General features: G+C 44.0%; 1 protein-coding gene across 2 annotated transcripts in view; it reads right to left on the bottom strand.

The window, feature by feature from the left end:
• Positions 1–10272: 10272 nt before the first annotated feature.
• LOC147620638 (sulfhydryl oxidase 2-like) overlaps positions 10273–19781 on the bottom strand; it is a 34943-nt gene continuing 25434 nt past the window's right edge. Inside the window, exons 9-13 of one of the 2 annotated variants that reach the window (XM_086824898.1) lie at positions 15675–15715; positions 11534–11680; positions 11372–11435; positions 10892–11292; positions 10273–10789 (exon numbers count right to left, since the gene is read on the bottom strand). In XM_086824898.1, the coding sequence (XP_086681024.1) occupies positions 10762–10789; positions 10892–11292; positions 11372–11435; positions 11534–11680; positions 15675–15715 (681 nt within the window). In that variant the 3' untranslated portion in view covers positions 10273–10761. Of the gene's footprint in view, positions 10794–10891; positions 11293–11371; positions 11436–11533; positions 11681–15674; positions 15716–19781 lie in introns of both variants that reach the window. The other variant, XM_086824899.1, reaches the window with a different exon arrangement.

Here is a 19781-nt window from a genome sequence, read left to right as displayed (position 1 = left end):
ACATTGATGCCTACAATTAAGGCGAATTTCAAGACCTTGAAAATAACATTTATCCACAGATTTTCAAGGCAAGGTGATCGGTGGAGTGCAACAAGAGAACTCTATTCGATTGAGCGAAAACAAAACGATACCATTAGAGATTTTATCCTTCGGATAAAAACCTTGGACGATGGGCGTAAAGAAAAATAAACTTACATAACTTGATCATTGTATCCAATCCGGAAACATTCGATCAATTTTATAAAGAAGCAATACGTTTAGATGACAACATGATGGAGGATGATCATGATATGAGATGTTCCTCATCTAAACCAAGTGAGGCAAAGGATAAAGAGAATTTGATCTCGGAATTTTCATTCCCTGAATTCTACACCCTTACGTGAAAGTTTTTTGTGGTTATGTGTTGAAAGCAGATTTGATCTTGGGGCATAGATGTACTATTGCTACCCAAGCACCACTGTGCTTTGCTAGCGATAGAGTCATCATGATGATCAACGACACAAAGTTGACAATACCATACTACAAGGAAGAGGATCCAACCCTAATGGATTTCTATGATGCTGAACTTAAACTATGGCCGATCGAGCACTTTAGGCTCATAAGAGGCCTAATGCTATTACAATGACTACTCTCATAATATATCCATGAAGTAAATTGGGACTTCATCTTAGCTTTCTACCACATGCTCTTAAAGCAAAAATTGCTCTTAACTTTCTACCACATGCTCTTAAGGTAAAAATTACCATAAGTATTCCGTTGGACCATTACAGGCACCCATCCAAGTTGTAGATTTGGACACCATTGCTTAATATCTTGAATGTATAACCTTTTAGTGTATCTACCTTGACTCCTTGATGTAAGATAATGGCAGTAGCTCTTGTTAACCCTTGAAGTGGGTTAACATTCCCCCTTCCTGATGTTGATCGCATCCTCGTGATCGCGTTGAAGACCTTTGTGTGGGGAGAATTGACAAGCTTTGATGGTTATTAATGTTAAGGAATGTTCAATGGTCCTTGTTCCTCTGGAGGAATGAGAAGGGCTAGTTATTAAATGAAAAGGTTAGAGAGTATCGGGAATTCTTAATAGGATGGGGATGGTGGGGCTTTTAACGAGTGATTGCATTTTTATATTTTTGTAAGCAAATTGTTTTATTTGGAGGTATAATTTTTTGCTCACTTTGTTTTTGGAAATCATAAGCAAAGTTACATGTTATTTGTGTTAGTTGGGAATCTAAGAGGTGTTAATAATGGGGGAGAAGAGAAGGAAGGATCCCGAGGAACGTAGACAAAATCATCAGAACGATATTATGATTCTCAATTCCTTATCTGATTCATTGAAGTGACATTTATCACTTGATGATGTCCCTTTTTGTGGCAGGATTCTTGTCAAATGTTGAATGTTGTTGAGTAGGACATGTTCTTGCATGCTTCTTTCTTGTGCTTTTTATGCTTTTATGTATATTCAAGTACTCTGTGAAGCAGATAATCATGAAGTACATTAAATGAGTCAAATGGACTCTTATTGAGTTGCTACTTGTTGAAGTAGCCAATTGCTGGTGAGGCATGAAATAATTACATAGACTTGAAAGGCTAATTTAGATATCTTCACTAAGGATTAGAGACCAATGTGTTGTGAAGACTGTAGTTTTCGTTTGGAGAGGTTTTCAATTTGAAGGAAAATTCCAGGCGATGGGTTGTACCATTGACCAGGCTTTCGCCCACCATGGCCCCCCCATCCAGAGATGTACATGGAAAGTTGTCGATGTGGTGAGGCTTTGGTGCAAATGTTCTCCAGTGCATGAGTATGGATATGTACTCATAGAGAAGTTGCTACATTAACTTAGCCAAAAGAATAGTAAGCTATAAGCTTAACAAAAATGTAATGGCTATTGAAGATCATTGGGAGTTTCTTATGATATTCTACCATTTTTAGGTAGCCCATTTTTGTGACTCCCTTGTGTGTTTCTCTCTTTTTTTGTTACCACCTTGCGAGCAACAGGTTCTTGTGGCTACTCTCTTTTTTTAGAGAATAGGTTCTTATGTCTACTGCGTAGCTTCTGCACTCATGCTTTTCATCTAGAGGGGTGAAAAGAGCATTGTGAGTTTGTCCTTGATACGCTCATAAGTCTCCAGTGTGGCAGACGTGGGGATTGATTCTTGAATTTGTGGCACAAGTGTTGTCTAGGTGGTAGGTACAGCTTCTGGTTGGTTGCCATTGGTGTGTTAACTGAACAAGCAAGCTCTTGTGTATGTGTTGTCTATATAAGAGGGGTTGAGTAGCTTACTTGGTGTTGCTTGGGCCTCCACTCTTGTCAAACTTTAGGTGAAGTTTTTGGAATTGAAGTCGGTGGTGAGGCTTTCTTCACTGTGTTCGATCTTAGCAACCGTATGATGGGATTTCCATCATAATATTCTTGTTCTTGAAGCACGTGCACATGCACCCATCTTTGTTGAACATAAGGAGTTAATGGTTGATGCCTTTGAGGCTTCTTTCTTTGAGTAGGCTTGGGACACTTCTTGATGTGCTTGGAAATCCAAGCTTCGATATTACCTTGGTGGTACCCTTGAGCTTGTAGTAACCTTTTTGGTACCTACACTTGTTGAGTTGTTGTTGTTCTTTGAGGAACTCCCATAGGCTTTTGTGGACAATGTTGTGGAGTACTTTTATTCTTCTTTGGCCTTTGAATTTTACGTTGAGGAAGAGGCTTTGACTGTCGAGGAACCTAAACTGGATTGGCACCTTTGTAGTAGCCTTGAGCTACAAGTAGTCGCTTCTCCACCCACATTTTGATATCATTAAGATACCTTGATTTTGGTTGTCATGGTGGAGTTTTCTTTTTGGCTGAAATGGAAGGTTTGGGCCCTCCTTCACAAAGGTTGGCGTTTAGGTTGCGGGTTTGTGTTAAGGAAACCCTAACCTAACGTGTCATGGGAATTTGCCTACCTGTCGCGAGCTCGAGCTAGGCTCAAGAGCTCCACCATAACTGCTCGTCACTGTCGTCCTCCCGCACTCATTGTCACATCGAGGCGGTTGCTCTAATCTAACGGGTGATGTAACCTCTCTCGCAAAGATTGTTTGTGGGATCTCCGCAGCAGGAGAGACAATTGTGTTGGTAGTCCTAATCACTCAAGGAAGAGGGGAAGAGGAAGCACGAGGAAATAAGTGATTAGCACTAATTAATCTCAAACCCTAACCCTAAGCACACCACACATGCTAGATTAGAGTTGCAAGAGAGAGGGAGAGAGAGAACACTCCGACAAGAGGATCTTGATTAGTTGGCCAAACCATAGAGGAAAGCCTTGTAACTATGTTTTGGGCACCTTGGGTCATTTGTGAGCTTACCTTTGAGTTAATCTTTGAGTGGTTGGATAAACTCAGTCATTTGTAGCACTGCTCCTTGGTTTGGTGACAAGCAGGGTGCAGCTTCGTGAAGGAGACTCTGTTGGGAAAAAGGGGTGGGTGAATTAAGATTTTGAGTGCCCATGGGTTGAATGTGGGAAAGTCTGTAGGATTTTGTCAACAAGGAGGAGGGGACGTGCTTGCTCGTTGGTCGCTGAACCATCTTTGTCGATTGGATAGGCACTAGAGTGGTGGGTGTGGTTTAGGCGAATTGTTGAGGGGTATGCTGTGGGAGCCAAATGATAGAATTGCCATCATGGAAGCCTTGGGCTTCTAAGAGACATTTGGGCATCGAATGCTGCCGAGGCTTCTTGGTTTTTGGTCGACAAGGCTTTCAGCTAGGCGTAGGTTGTCGACACCGAGGACAAGCTTTTGATGGGGTCTTAGGGAGCCATAGGTGTGTGTTGCCTTCATGGAAGCCTAGAGCTTTAAGCACATTGGTAGTAGGCATCCAACGTTGTTGGCTTTTTTGTTCTTGGGGTTGCCTAACCCATGGCTGTGGGACCTTTTGTCATGGCTTCTTGGGGAGTTGCGGTGGGGGATGGGCACAAGTGGCATGCTTGGGTAGCTAGAGGCAAATGGTGCCTTCATAGTAGCCTTGTGCCTATACAGGCACAGTCGGGGACTAGCCAACATTGAAGCTTGGACTTAGGATTGGTTTTTGTTGGCTTAGTTGATGTCTTTGCGGGTTTCAAAGATGGCTGTTTGGGGATCTAGAGTTCTCTGTAGCCATCATAGAAGCCTTGAGTTGCAAGAAGATTCTTGGGAACCCACCATTGATTGTCATGATAAAGGTAAGAGGTCAGGGTGCTTGCTGTGGGGGTGGTCGAGGATTTAGATTTTAGGGGGATTGTCAACGAGACAAAGCTTGATTATTCTTGGTGGATGGTGTCGAGGCCGATTGACCGAATTTGGTGAGGTATGGGGTGTGGTGAGAAGGGAGACTGCCGGTGATGAGGATGGGGCGTGAGGGGGATGGGCAGTTGAGGGTGAGGGTGTGTGGATGATTTCCTCTTGGGGACACAAGAGGACAATGCCTTTTTGTCGTTGATTTCCATGGTGGCTGTTTCTTCGCGCCGCCAAGTGATTTGGGAGTGAGTGGCATCAATCCACTCTTTTCCAATGATAATCTGGACTTGGAGTGCTCCTATATCTATAACATGAAATCTGTACTCCAACTGGTTATTTACAATAGAAATTTTAGGAATGAAATACCCAACACTCATTAGATGCATTTCATGTGAGATTTGAATGTAAGTGTTTTCTTTTATTAGTGTGGGTTTTCCAAGAGTTTTTCACGCGTCCAAGAATATGAGATTGGTGTGGACTATGGGATATATGTGGGCTTGCCATCGTTGTACACCATTTGCGGTTGGGAGTCCAATCCATATTCTTGGTGGGTTGAGTTTTGGTGGTAGTTCAGGGACAGTGGAAGACTTACAGATATTGTGGGGGGAGTGAGACTACCGTGGAAGCAGTTGGTGGGGGCAGAGGATTAGAGGCGATGCTCTTCCTGTTCTAGAGGATCATTGTTACCTTGCCCTGGGGAAGCCTGAGGGTAGATGTGTTGTCAGTTGGGTTGATTGTACTTGTAGCGTTCAGTTGTTTCAGGTTGTCGAGCTACAGTTACACTCAGGGTGTTAAGCAAGGAAATGGCCTTATAGGGTTCATGAAGGGTCTGGCCGTTTGGGAGCACGAATTGTGTGCCAAGTTTGCGATTAGGGAGGGTGTTAAGTGTAGCAAGTATTTTCAGCCCAGTCATTGTCGACTTTGTCACTATTGACAAAAGTGATCCCGCATGGCACCCACGTGTCATCAAGGGCTTGATGACAAGCATCGCAAACAAAGAGCTCGTTGCTCCTGGCGGTGGTCACAGAATCTTCAACAAAGGGAGCTTTAGTCATGGGATGTGAGTGCCAGGTATATAAATTGACCTTAAGCATTTGAGACCCTTTGCGGAGGTAGACATGATGCGTGTCCCAATCATGGATCAGTTGTGTTTGTCGCATGAAGGGTCTACCCAAGATGCTGTCATATGCGGCATTATGAAAGTCCATGACTACAAATGTGAGGTGGAATGTCATGTCATAGACTTTTACCTTGAGGTTATGCACTATGCCCAGGGGTTTTGCAGATTTTTCGTTCTTCGGTAAGCTTGATCACCAATGTGGTATGATCAAGGCACGGTTGGCCCCAGTTTTCCCAGCATGTTTGTGTGAGGATTCTTATGCCAACATCTCCATCTAGGATGCCTTTGACCATATGTCCATTATAGGAAATGGGCAAGGCTGTGTTGGTGTCATCACCTTCAAAGTAGTGGCCCATGCATTTACTCAAATTCTTGGTGCGGTGTAGCTTCCTGAGGTATGGGGCCTTGATCATAAGGTGGACCAACAATAGTATATGGAAGTTAAATTTGGTCCTTATTTGACAGGGGTGGAGATCGAGATTTGGGTACCGTAGGAGGGTGAAAGACCTCAGTAAATCGTGTGTGGGCATCACGTGAGTCTTTGTTGGACTGTATGTCATTGTTCTCATCGAGTTGTTCGATGTGAACGTGGGATTTGGGCTTGGCCCTTTGTGGAATAGGCACTGGAGGATGAGGAGGCACATGAGGGAAAAAATCTTCATTTGTCAACATCATGTTGGCGAACGGATCTTCCTTGGCCTTGAGCGGTTGTGGGGGCTCCTACCTTAGTTGGTGCGGAAGTTTAGGTTCAATGGGGGACAACGCGCACTTAGTAGGCACCGGGTCAAAGGTTACAAAAATGGGTAGTGGTACAAGTTGAGCCTAGTATTGCTCTACCAGTGCTTGGGCCTCCTAAAGACGTTGCTTCTCAAGGATGGCATTGGGATATGTGGCAAGCCGTTTTTCCCGTTTGGTGAATTTTTTGGTGGGCTGCATGGGGGAGTGGCAGTTCGCCACATAATCATCACTCCTAGAGGAGGAGGATGTGGTCTTTGTTAAGCCAGTGTAGATGCTAACCCGATCTTCATTGTGGCAACGTGCTTAGAGCATTGTTTCTTTTGGGATGTGGCCTTCTTTAGCTTGGCCTGCAACTGTGTGATGCTTGGGTCTCTTGTGGAGTGGTGGCTACTGATGTTGAGGTTTTTGAGCTTGCAGCTTTCTCCCTTGGTGAGGTTGGTTGATGAAGAGGTGTTGGCTCTAGGACTTTTCCCTTGAGTTTCTTGCCCCGTGGAGAGATGTACTTCATCTCATCTCATGATGCATCCGGCACTGGGAAGAGCGCGGATGTGCTTGCGGCGGAGTGGGCTACCACCATGGAGATCGTTGGCCCCGAGCATGTAGTGGGCTTTGTTGCGGATGGGGAGCCTTCCAATAGGGCGGCGGGAGCTATTCTCCAAAGTATGTATGGACATGTCACGGTGTCCTTTTGTATGGCTCATGCCTAAACAACCTCCTCAAGGACATCGGGGCATTACCATGGATCAGCCCGCTCATTGAGGAGGGCAACACCATGGTCTCCTTTGTCCTCAACCACCAAAGACTTCGGCATGAGTTCAACAAGAGGTCCTGTCTCTCTCTCCTCAAATATTCCGACACCCGGTTTGCCTACAACTTTCTCATGTTGGGCCGGTTGAAGGATTGTAGTGGTGCTTTGAGGGGGCTTTTCCTTAGCGACGAGTTTGTCGCCATGCAAGAGTCCCATACAAACACTGGCCAAGAGTGTAGGCTACAGGCGGATGACGCCTCTTGGTGGGAGCGTGTGAAGACCACAGATGCTATGGTGAGGCCCATAGTCCACCTGTTGAGGATTGTAGACGCTATGCAGCCATGCATAGGCAAGGTCTACGAGGCCATGGATCGCATGATAGAGAAGTTGAAAGACTTCGTGCCTGACGAAGACAGATACGAGGAGATCCATGCCTTGTGTCTAGGAAGGTGGAATTCCTACTACTCTCCATTGCATGCAGCAGCTTATGTGGTGGACCCAGAATTCCAAGGCAACAAGCAGGAGAGCGACCGGGAGGTGAGCGCTGGATGGAGGATCATCTTGGATCGTCTTGTGCCTGATGCATCGGTTAGGTGCAAGATCAGGGACCAGCTTTCGATGTACAGGTCATTTCATGGCTCCTATGGCTGTCATGATGCACAGGTTGACCGCTCCAAAGTTGGTGCTACTCTATGGTGGGAGGACTTTGGTTCAGATGGACCGGAGCTGCAGCAGCTTGCCATCCGCATACTTAGCCAGGCCGTCAGCTCCTCTTGCTTGGAGCAACTTTGGAGTACCTATAGCCACATTGCCTCTAGGAAGAGGAACCGACTCGGGGTAGAGCGTGCCAATGACCTTGTCCTCGTCAGCGCGAACTTGCGAATGCTTTGCAAGAGCATGACCAAGAAGGCAGATTCCTTCACCGAGTGGGAGATGAGTCAACAAGAAGAGCAACGGGAGGATGAGGTGCAAGAGCAGCATGCCAGTGAGGATGAGACTGAGGATGAGCTTGATGCTTCTTTGGCAGCCGCACAAGCTACCCATGACCATGAGGCGAGCACTTCACGTGGATGATCATTCATGGATCATGATTCATGGGCCTTACTACTTAGCTCTAGCCTCTAGCCTCTAGTCTTCAGCACTTTTTTGTCATTGACTCATTTGAGTCCGTCCTTGTATTTTGCCTCCTTAAGGCTTAGTCCTGACTCCTGAGTCCTGACTCTTGAGTCATGACTCATTTTGTATCTACTTAATTATTAATATGACTCAAAATCTTAGCATTTTAGTGTAAATTTGTGCTCATTTTAATGTGCTTCCAAAGTAGAATAGGTGCAGAGTAGAAAATTTAAAAAAAAAGTATTTTTTGAGTGCCATTCCCTCCCCCGTCCCCGTTCCCTACTTATGGCCGTCCCCTGTCCCCGTCCCCGTCCCCCGTCACCGTCCCCCGTCCCTTGTGACTATGGGATGATCACATGGCAAGGATATTTACAAATGAAGATGAAATTCCTTCTATGCTCTTCTTCCAAGACCAAAGGACTACCGAAAGTCTCCATTAACAAGTTAGGAAACTATTTTAAGAGATGATAAAATGTATGCCATATTGCATGTTTCTATAAGGGAAAGATGGTCTGCACAATCTCGATGGTGGTGCTAGTGTCCACATAATCACCAGGGATTACTAGGAGGCCTAGGGAAGCCTTGTGGGCAACATAATGACAAGGATTACTAGGCGGCCTCAAGAACCCCATCATCAATGGTAGACACCGGTCTTGTCGATGCTACAGTGGATGATGTCTTTGACTTTTCAAGAGATGCTACATGGGATGACAACATTGGTTTGCTCTTACCCTCACATGATTTCTACGGGTGTCTTGACACGATTCTATTTTCTTTGGAGCTAGTGTCAATACAATCACCATGGATTGCTGCTAGGCGTCGTGTGAGGAGAAAGTGTCATCACGAGAACCAAATAAATTGATCGGGAGGAGCCCCCTGCTGAAACCTCCATTTACTCACCAGGTGCCGAACCAACTGGTCATTAGGGGTGCCACATAGGCCCCCAGCCCGCTTGGAGGGTGGCTGGAGCATCTGTCTCACCCGCAGCTGAGGCCTCAACGACCGAATCTGTCCTATGCGCCTAACTGCTATAACCACAAGAACCGGCTATCAATGATCCATCCCTGTTGGCCCACTAGGGTGGGTGGCCTACAGCAAGTCCTGATCTGCCTGCAGGCCGCCTGCAGGCCAGTCTATTGCCCCAGCAAACTTGTCCAGGGTGGTGGCTGCAAACAAGGAAACTGCTGACGACAGGAGCTGCATATCTGCTTATGAAAAAATACAGTTTGACGCGGTCTCAGTCTTGGGTTATGAAGCGGATTCCATGCAGTCCTTCAATGGAAGGGAGCATACAGGAGGGAGCATACAGAGGCATACAGGAGGCACCGTGCAAGGCACAAAGTCTGCAATAGGGACCGGGCACGGGAAGAAGGGGGGAGGCGCAAGCTGGAGGGGCATGGGGGTGGGAGCCTGGAATCCAACCGCTGTCTGCTCCTCTTGACCTGCGTTTCTGAAGGGTGAGCAGTCATCTTTCTTCTTCTTTATGCTGATAATGCAATTTTCATGACACTCTCCGTGGAGGATGCCCAAAAACTAAAACAGATATCCACAGCAAACCTTCTGGTCCACACGCAAAAGACCCAAAATTGTCGGTAAAATTTTTGAATGGCCATACACAAGCTCCACCAAAATCAACCAATGGAAGTTGACACCTTCATGCTCACACCTTTGAAACACCCTCAAATCATAGATGGCATGTGTGATGCCTGGGCAAGACACATGGAAACATCACACACTAATGAAACCACGTGTAATTAGGCTACGAACAAAAGGTAGCCACTCAAGAAACGCCTCTTTTTCTACTTTGATCATAACTGTAGTAAAATGAATACTGAAAAAATTTATTGGGAGTAAAAGAACAATTTTTTGCAGCCTGGGAGTTTACCTGTCAAGGTACTTTGAATGCAAGGCTGGTTTTAATACATGATAAAAGCTCAACATGCACTTTCAATAAGGTTGCCAGTTTGACCTAAATCAATCACATCAGTCCTTGTACCATGAACATATAGGAGACTGCCGAGCCCACTACATAAATATGTTACGACAGAGAGTACAATTGCATTTGTGCCACAAGAGCTCTTCACTTGCCCATTCAGTTCAGAAAAATCTGTTTGCTAACATGTCACAAAAAATTATGCTTCCCTTGGTAGTGGTTAGCAATTAACTGACTTTGATTCAAAAACTTTTTTTAACCCATAAAAAAGGAAGATAATTGACATTTCAATAACAAACGCATGAAAATTCAAGGGTTCTGTTGTGTGCTTACCTATAAAAAGCAGTAATAGAAAAACAATCCACAGCCTTGCAGCAAATAAACAAGGATACTTCTCCTTGTTTTCTCTTTAAAATGAATATTTTGTACATGAGTATAAACTAAATATCATCTCTGAAGTATTACAGATCAGAGGAAACCCATCATTTAGGGAGTCCTCAACAGTTTTTACAATTCATTCTAGAGTTCATTAAGCACTGCCACAGTGGCTTCGCTCACAACCGGGTGTGACGATAACTTTTTGACCTCAAATTCATTATCAATGGTTGTCCCAGATGAATAAATTGCACAAGACTTCCCACTCATCAATGCTTGCACTCCTTTGGATACGGAAGACATGAGACTCAACTCACAATTATGTTGTGATGTACGCAAAAACCAACTGCTACGTTGGTATAGCCACAACACACGAAACTCTTACAGGCTCTCAAATCTATTCAGCTGCAGTACACATGAAGACCTTGCAACCTTTTACATCCATTCTCAGGCGATGCTATCCAAAAATGAAACCTGTTGATATCAAGATTTGTTAAGCACGCCTCCGTACCTGCCTGCCATTCAGCTAGTTAGGAACTGTGCTAAAATACACAATTTCCACAAAATTGTAATCCAAATTTAAGATCCATGGCAGGAGGGATTAAGAACGTACTTTCTCTTTTTTTGGCGTGTTCGCCAAATACAGGCTACTGCTCCAAAACCACAACTAGCAAAAGCTATGGCTAAAGCAGCACCAACTGGAACAGTTACAGCACTTCTTGTGGTGGATTCCGGCACATTAGAAAGCCCAGCTTGCTTTCCCCTCACTGGAGTTCTTGAAGGGGAAACAGTCAGATTTGCAGGGGAAAGAGCATGTCCATAAAATTTCAAAAGGAAACTATAGACTTCAGAAAATGAAAATAATTTGCCCTCTAATGTGCTATCTACTCCTTGTTTGACATCATGTGCTTTCCAACACAGCTTGCAAAGACTTGCCGGAGGCCAAGGGTTCTTTAAGAACTTTGGATCACCAGTACCTAAAGAAGTCTCCTCCTTCCCTACCCTATCATTTACCTGTAACAAAGTTCAATCCTGAGTTCTGTTCTTTAATTTCATCAAAGTGTGTATAACGATGAGAGCAGATAGAACATACCTCATTATGGACATTCCATAACCATAGCACCAATTGACGCCGTGATGAAACCTTTGTCTTGGCACTTTACATGACCCAAAAAACAAGCTTCCAATTGATTAGCACCATCAAATTATGACATCTAAAAATTCAGGGTGCGAGAAGGCTATTCTAGTGGTGTACCTGGAGCAAAATCCAAGAAAATGCTCCCTGCATTCCTTGCAATTGAAGAAAGTGGCAACAAAACTGCAAATCGTCCGGAAAGTGGAAGATGCCAATCTGTCTTCAACTCTTACTGAGATTGCATGGAATAGAAGCCATAGGCCACAGCTGTACAAAAGTGAAAAGTTGAAAACGAGAAAAAGGCCCCATTTCTTTTGCAAGGGTTCATGGACAGTAAAATAATCGTTGAGGAAGTCAGATTGGACTACTTTAAAAGAACTGGAGTGGCGGTCAAACAAGTGAATAAAGACGATCAGACAAACATGTCACATACAACCCACTGCAAATGAAAAATGAATTGAGGTTAAGCAATAGGAGTATGGCTTTATAAACACATACACATGCTTGGAATCACGTTGACAGGATAATCCCCTTGGAATCATGTGGCTATACAATGCCTAATACTGGTCAAACAGTGGATTAAACAAAACTAAGCCCGCTGGCTGCAGCTTGGAACAAAGAGTTTCAAATCTGCATGTCCACTAATACAGCAGAAGATATACCAATGGAAAGTTCATATCAATTCCCAGAATTGACAAATGCGATCTTGACTCTGTGAGAGTCTATTCACAAAGCTGCATAGCATACACTACGTGTTATAACATTATGCTAAAGGTTTACTCTCGAAATCACTTTGCCACTCAGCTATGGCAGCAATAAGAGACGGACCTGAAGCAGGTATGTCCACATGTGGATAGAACCTAGAACCATATACGCAAGAATACTCATAATGCGGTCACATTTGGTGATAAATACTTTGCCAATGTGTCTCCCAACCAAAATCGGGCGACTCTATACCAATTACACTCCTACTTGGATATCCATCCCACTCTACAGAGGAAGAGTCCACTAGCTAATCCAAGCAATTTAGTCTAATCGAAGGTGATATTAAAACAATTTAAACAATGATAATTGAAATTGTCGAAGATAGCCATAAGAAATCCCCTTTAGGGTAAACCGACCCTTAGCTAGAACACTCTTGGTTCTCCCATAAATCTTCAAGGATACTGGTCCTACTATGCTACTCCCAATTCCAACGGTCCCCCTTGTTCTCCCAACAATCCCAACTCTGATCAATGGGTCTGGGCGTTTCGGCCATAGAGAAACAGAAGAATATATCATAATTCCATGATGTTGTGAGCAACGAGGGCTCCACAAAAATTGTCCATAAATCCAGGGCAATCCATAATTTTCCTGAAACAATTCCAAGGAAATCAAACCACTCTTGTCCTTGCATTGGTAGGTGTTCAAAAGCACTTGAAACAAATAGCAAATGCAACAACTTTGCAAGCTCAAAGTATACTTAGCTTTCTTTGGCGACCTTGTTCAAAGTGTTGTTCTTGAGAACAAATGAGCATGCCTTAAAATCCATGCGGAATTGGAGCTATCAAGAGATGCTTCTCAATCACATCACCATGGAGAGACTCCACCCATAATATGCCCTTGCAGGCAGTTATCACTCTATGTCTCATGCACTATAGACTATGAACTGGTTGGCCATCCAGTGCTGGTCGGCATGGCTGACGATGATATTGTGAAGGCAATAATGCAGGTTTGATGGTGGGGCAGCAGAGAAAAGGAAAATGCAGCCATGGATATTAATGTACAGATTGCAGCTGTGATGGTCAGATCTCAGGCGTGCAGCAGCATACAGATGGGTAGAAGATGGTTGATGAGCAGAAAACCCTAAAACGCAGCAATCAGAAAAATAGCATGAAGCATATGAACGTGCTATGATACCATATTGGTATTTAGGATCACACAAATGCAGCTATGGAGGATGAAAGATATCCATGATAGGTGTGTAGGAGTAGAGTGCAAGTAGAGAGATAAGATGGAAGCTCAATCCATGACAATGATGCACAAGGAGAGACGAAGAGAGAGAGAGAGAGAGAGAGAGAGAGAGAGAGAGAGAGGAGCACAATGGAGAGAGATTGCACAACACAATGATGAATGAAATATGGTAATACTTCCACCATATACATTGCTTTTATAGGCATCAAATCTCATCTCATAAAGCAGCCCAATGGTACTCCCCTCCATGTCTGAGCCTTCACAAGTCCCTCTGCATCCTGCCACCAAGTATCTCTCATGACCATACGAGAGAATGCTATAGACTTGGGCTCATCCTTGTCCTCCCATGCTGTCCATTCACGACACATAATAGTGCGTAATAGGCCATGTCGCACTCTCACTAGTCTCTCCACCACAATAAACACACATGCAAACCGAGTTTTGGAGAGCTTTAGAAGCTCAAGATCACTATTGGCCCTGTACATGCCAAAACCTTTGGCCTCGTTGTGACAAAGTTCACCATGGTAGATGCAGCTTAAAATACATGGCTCACCCAATCAAGCTTCCCCACATCCTCAATCATCAAGTCAAGGTTGTGTGCTGCACAAGGTGTCCACACAATCTTGGGGAACTCCTCCTCTAGCATCCTGCCCATGGATATACAATTGGACCCATTGTCCGTGATCTCTTGCACAATGTTATCAGGCCCAATTTCATTGATTGCCTGGCGCATGTGGGACATAATGAACTCCCCTGTAACCACTATCCCTGGCACCGATGCATATATGGCACGAATGAACATTGTGCCTTTGCAGGAGGACACAAGAATGTTGTACACATTTCTCTTCCGCACATCTGTCCATCCATCACAAAGCAGAGTACAACCATACTTTGCCCAAGTGGCCTTGAGAGGCTCCATCTCCATCTCCACAACCAATTGCTCCTTGCGAAGCTCAGTAGTGCGCAATGTTTCGTAGGAGGAACCATCCCACTCACACCCAATGCGGGAGAAAGCTCTCATTGCCTTCTTCCATCGAGGAGTTCTGACAATGTGGAAGGATAATCCACATTGAATAAACAACTTCATCAACTCCCTCGTTGCCTCTTTCATGGCAGCCTTTTGCATCCCTACCTGCACATGTCCTTTCTTGAACACTGAAAGACTAGTTCTTTTGGCTCGAGGTGCCGAGCTAGAACCACCTGCAACACCACCTGCAACCTCACCACTGGTATCTTCCTCTCTGATACTGCGAGTCCTCTTGGAGACACTTTGACGTGCTTCAGGCTCTCCCAGATTGGGGATATCCTCAAGGGGGATACCTAGCTGCATGGCCTTCCAAGCCTTTAGGCTATCATAGATTTCTTGTGGCACATGCTTACATGGCCCGATGCCAAAACCCTTTGTTTGTGACAAATGTGCCTTCAGCCTGGTGACACTGCAATGGTGCTTATCAGCACAAAAGTTGCATTTCCACTTTCCAGAGCCCGAGCCAACATATCTAGACTCGAAGGTGACATTGTTCCAAAGAGAATCACTTGTTCGAGGCATCCTACAAGGCGGGGATAAATGCAGATTGTTGGCCCTGCAAGTGCAACACAGAACATAAAGTAATCTTACTATATGATTCATGATTTTAACTGTCATCTTGGCCAACAATAGAGCAAGGGGAAGAGAAGGTAGATAGCCTTAGAAGTTAGGCCTCAATAGAGCAAGGGTGGACCGTGGAAGATATGCCATAAATATTGATGGAAGAGAAAAAAGTGTGCTGCTTTGTGAGTTGTGCAGAGAAAACCAACATAAAGCAAAACATGACATTATCCCTTTGGAAGACCTCCACAAGGCCCAAGGACACCAAGGAGCAGGCGGGCTGTCGCTAACACGAGTGATGGCAAGCTAGCACACAAGACGGCGAAAACGTATAGGCGGCCGCCACTGGGAAACGCAAAAAACGAAAAAGGTACACGGTACACCCTACGAAACGATTCGATGCGTAGGTTTTTTATAATATCCATGATGAAAAAAAACGCGTTTCGTACAGGACGAAACGTTTCATACGTTTCAAACCTGTACGAAACGCGTTTCTATGCAACTGTGATTACAACAAATCTAAGATCATTCTTCAAATAAATTTTTAGAAAAGCCTACAAACTCAAAGAGAAAAATCATCCCACCTGTACAACCCTTTCAAATGTTATGTTCATGCATACTGAGAAGATCATTTGCTAACTTCGCAAAAAATTTTGGAAAATGAAACATGTATAAACTACTGAGCCTCTCTTCAACACAACAATGTACAGAGAAAAGAACCTGTAGCCTCGTGTATCATTTCGACTGCCACGGCAAAACATCTATAATGAGACACAGCCAGCATGTCAGCAAAATCCTTAAAAAATAACTGAAAGCATATTACAACTTGCAATAAGAAGCAACCCACATATCAAATGCACCAGTTTGATAGCCTATAACCCACCAAGATGGTATACACATAAAACACCAAAAACCCAGACCCAAACTAGCTTTCTAAAGGTAGAAGCATACTTAGACAAAGGCTTCATTAAGTGATCGGTGCCTTATGGTTTTGAAATTCCAAAAGAAACAAGGAAAGACAAGAAGCCTTCAGGCAAAATAAAGCATGTATAATACACAGAGATGAAAATAAAAACTAGACAGAAGAGCTCACACGCACTTCGAAAGCAGAGGGAAATGTGTTCTTCTACATAACTACATTACTAGGAACTTCTCAATCACATTTCTAATAGCAAACATGCATACAAGTTATCTGAAGCCAGCCTAAAAAGAACGAAACCTCTGTCAAAATCAGAAATCACTTCGTCTTTGTTATCTTAAGCGGGGGTGTGTAGAAAGTTTCCTAATTGAAACTTCTCTAATAAATTCCAGATGAGCCTCCAGTCTGTTAAGAACGGATGGACAAATTTCGTATTAAGATCAATATCTCAACAAATTCCAGGCAAGATGGGGGGTAATTCCAAGCCACTTCTTTCTTCGGCTAGGTTAATTCCAAGAGGGGGGTAATTCCAGGCAAGATGGGGGGTAATTGAAACTCCTGTCATAAATTCTATATAAACCTCCTCTGTTAAGAAGGGATGGACAAATTTCGTACTACGATCATTATCTCAACAAATTACGGGGGTGATTCCAAGTCATTTCTTTCTTCGGCTAGGTTAATCTTCCTCTAATCAAGGGAAAAACATTTAAAGAGGTTTACCACCGCTAATTCCAAGAAGTTCCAAAGCTTGTGCACATCCATAGGAACCAGCCAAAGCAAAATGACCTCTGCCTTGGCTAGATCCATTGCCACACCATCAGCTAAAATGATCCCACCTCAAAGCTTGCCAAAAAATGATCTAGGAAACTCATGGTTGAAGTTCAAACATAATTTGCAATGGGAAAGTAATCTCTTCAAACAAGCTATGTCCCTAGCCACAACCCTTGCATCCCATACCACAAGAGTCCAATAATTTCAAGTGTGCTGCGCATGCCCAAGCTCTTCGAGATGCAAACCTTGATCTCTCATAACCAGATAGTCAAAGACCAAAGACACTTTGCCAAAAATACCTCTGGCAAGCTTGCATCAATTAAGCAGGATGGAAAATGGTTTCTAAGTTCTTCATTGGAAAGAACATCATCCAAGAGGCATACATGGATGTGAGGTCCTTGATCATTTGCTTGATGGATTTGAAGCATTATGCGTTCATGACATTTATGTTGCAATTGGCGGATGCTGGCAAGTATGCTATGTTACTCGGGTAATGACACGTAGCTTTTGCGAGTCAAAAGCTAATTGTAATGGAGGGTCGTGGTTACCATCTATGAGAGCTACTTTTTCTGGTGTGAGTAGATAATTCCTGAGTAGATAATTACTGACTTATTGTATTTTTGCACGGCTTCTAAACCTTGAGGTTGGAAAGGTGTGTTGATCGAATTTTTTGTGGACACACGTTATAAAAATAATCTTTAAACATGATGGCTGATATCTTAATGCTAGATTGGCTTTTTTGGAATATATTTTTGCTTTGGGTGCAAGTGGAAGTCCGATTCACTTTTTTGGTAGGGAAGAGGAAGACCAACTTGCCTTTCTTGGAATGGATTTTGGTGTTTGGCATGTTCACATACTTAGTGTCTAAGGCTTGGCAAGGAAGGTTTACTTCAATGAGTCATGACAAACCATGACCTTGGTATCTAGGGATGCGAGATAATTTGGCTTTTATATATTATGGATTTGCAGTGGGGATTGATCTCTAGGGATTGGCATGTCTCAAAAAATCACTAGTTGGACACTTGGATAGTGGGTACTAGTGTATGGGATACTTGTGCTTGGGTGTGGTGTATAGATTGGTTGATAGATTTTAGAGCCACTGGTATATCTCCCAAAGTACTTGCTTGGCTGAATGCATCCCTTTTGGAGATATTACAATTTACCTTGCAATATTTCTGTCCTTGACACTCAGCGGATGTAAGTTCTTTAAAAACAATTGTGCTCCAAGAATGAGCTCATAGGAACAAGATGAACCATAAGATAGCTCAGATCTCACTCTTCATGTTATTTTTGTGCAGTTTCAATAGGCCACCATAGTGTCTATCACCGCAACCTACTTACATGACGCATCTACAAACTCTTCCCACGTCACCAGCTTCGGTTGTACGTCCTGCCACCAGATATAAGCCTTGTTCTTTAAGAACATTTGGACCTAGGTATCCTATGATCATCGGTGCACCAATCAACTCAAAATAAGTAGTCCACTGGTCCAACCAATTCCCATACAACATTCAGAAGTCCTCAAGCAAAACATCTCACAAGCTTCATTCATAGACTGCACACCATAACAGTGCTTGGCTTATACCAGTCCAGCGAAAAGCATCCACAGCAAGTAAACGCACCCATCTGCAGTAACATACCACTAGCATTTTTGCATCATTCAAAAGCCCCCACATCCGTCTTGAAGGTGTTCAAATGCTTCACCTTTCCCCTTCCCCTTGATTTTTAATAAGAAATGCACAGCCTGCTAAAACCCACTCACATTTCTCTCCGGAAAAGGGAACACCTTGAAACTGCATCGTAGCCTGTTGCGCTTGAATCGAATCCAGTTTTGAAGCCTAGTTTCAAGGGCTATGAGACGTGAATTGAGGGCATTCAAAATATTATCCATCCTCTGCTAATGCCTAACAGTGAAGGATATAGTCATGTTAGGGTCCAAGGAACCGGAGTTGTTGTCATTTGAAACGGATGCCATGGCCGTCGAGATAGGAGTAGAAGGAGCCATTTCATTCACCATTGTAAAGGTAGTGAAAGTTTAAAGAAAAGGTAGGCAGGGTAGATGAGAAGGTTCACGGCAAGGCAAAGCTTCGTGATGCGAAGAAGGAGAATGAGGGTGAGGGGTTGTGTGAAACCCTTGCTCATGAAAATACCTGCAGATAGGAAGGAGGAGGTCGGAAGAGGGGAGAAAAAGCTACAACAGTCATGTTGCTTTAGAGTAAGGCGGGTGTTGGATTTTTGTGAAAAAAAAAAAAGGCAAACTAAGGCTTTTTTAAGCCTTTGCCCACTTTTTTGTCCCTTTAAAAAAAACATCCTTTCGTGCTTTTCTAAAAAAAAGCACAGCGTGTTTTTGTCTTGGGACACCAATGTGGCATGCTCTCACCTGTTGTGCGAGTGTCCCATACACACATACATCTGCCCTCTTCTTTTTTCACTCGGCACAGGCGCTCTCTCTCTCTCTACGCGGGCCGGGTTGTGCCTGTCGGATTGTGCGCAAAGGCCCCTCTGTGCCTAGCCATTACTTACCCATGGCCGCCTCCTGCGCGTCTAGCAGAGGCTTGCTTGGCTGGCCCATGGCCACCTCTATGCACCTGGCATGCCCATGGCCTACATGGCTCCACCACTCTGGCTATGCGGCCTTGTACGCTTGACTTCGGTGGGCCTAGCCACCTTGGTTGGCTACCCCTAAAACCGTTGGCCCCACATATTTCCGAAAAAGACTCACATGAAATGCATTGTGAATCTTCCAATGACTAGGTAAAGCAAGCCTGTATGACACTTCATTGATCTTTTGAATCACCTTGAAGGGTCCATAATAGCGAGGAGAAAGCTTAGGGTATGATCCTTCTCGTCCTGGCCTCTTCCAAAGCCTAGCCTTCTCAAATTTCAGCAAAACCCAATCATCTTCTTTGACTTGCATGTCTCTTCTATGCTTGTCAGCAGCCATTTTATGCTTATCTTGAGACCTTGCAATGGCTGTCCGTACCTGAGCAAAGGCTACATCCAAGTCACGAACGTATTCATCAGCTGCAAAAATCTCATCCTTTGTACGAAGGATGGGTGGCAAAACCACTCTACCGTAAATAATCTCAAACGGAGCCTTTCCCATGGAGGCATGGATCGTATTATTGTAAGCAAAC

This window comes from Cibotium barometz, chromosome 31 (genome assembly GCF_041138505.1).
Source record: "Cibotium barometz isolate CiBa-2024 chromosome 31, ASM4113850v1, whole genome shotgun sequence".
Taxonomy (NCBI): Eukaryota; Viridiplantae; Streptophyta; class Polypodiopsida; order Cyatheales; family Cibotiaceae; genus Cibotium; species Cibotium barometz.
Note: the sequence above shows the minus strand (reverse complement) of the source record. Positions and strands in the feature narration are given on the sequence as shown.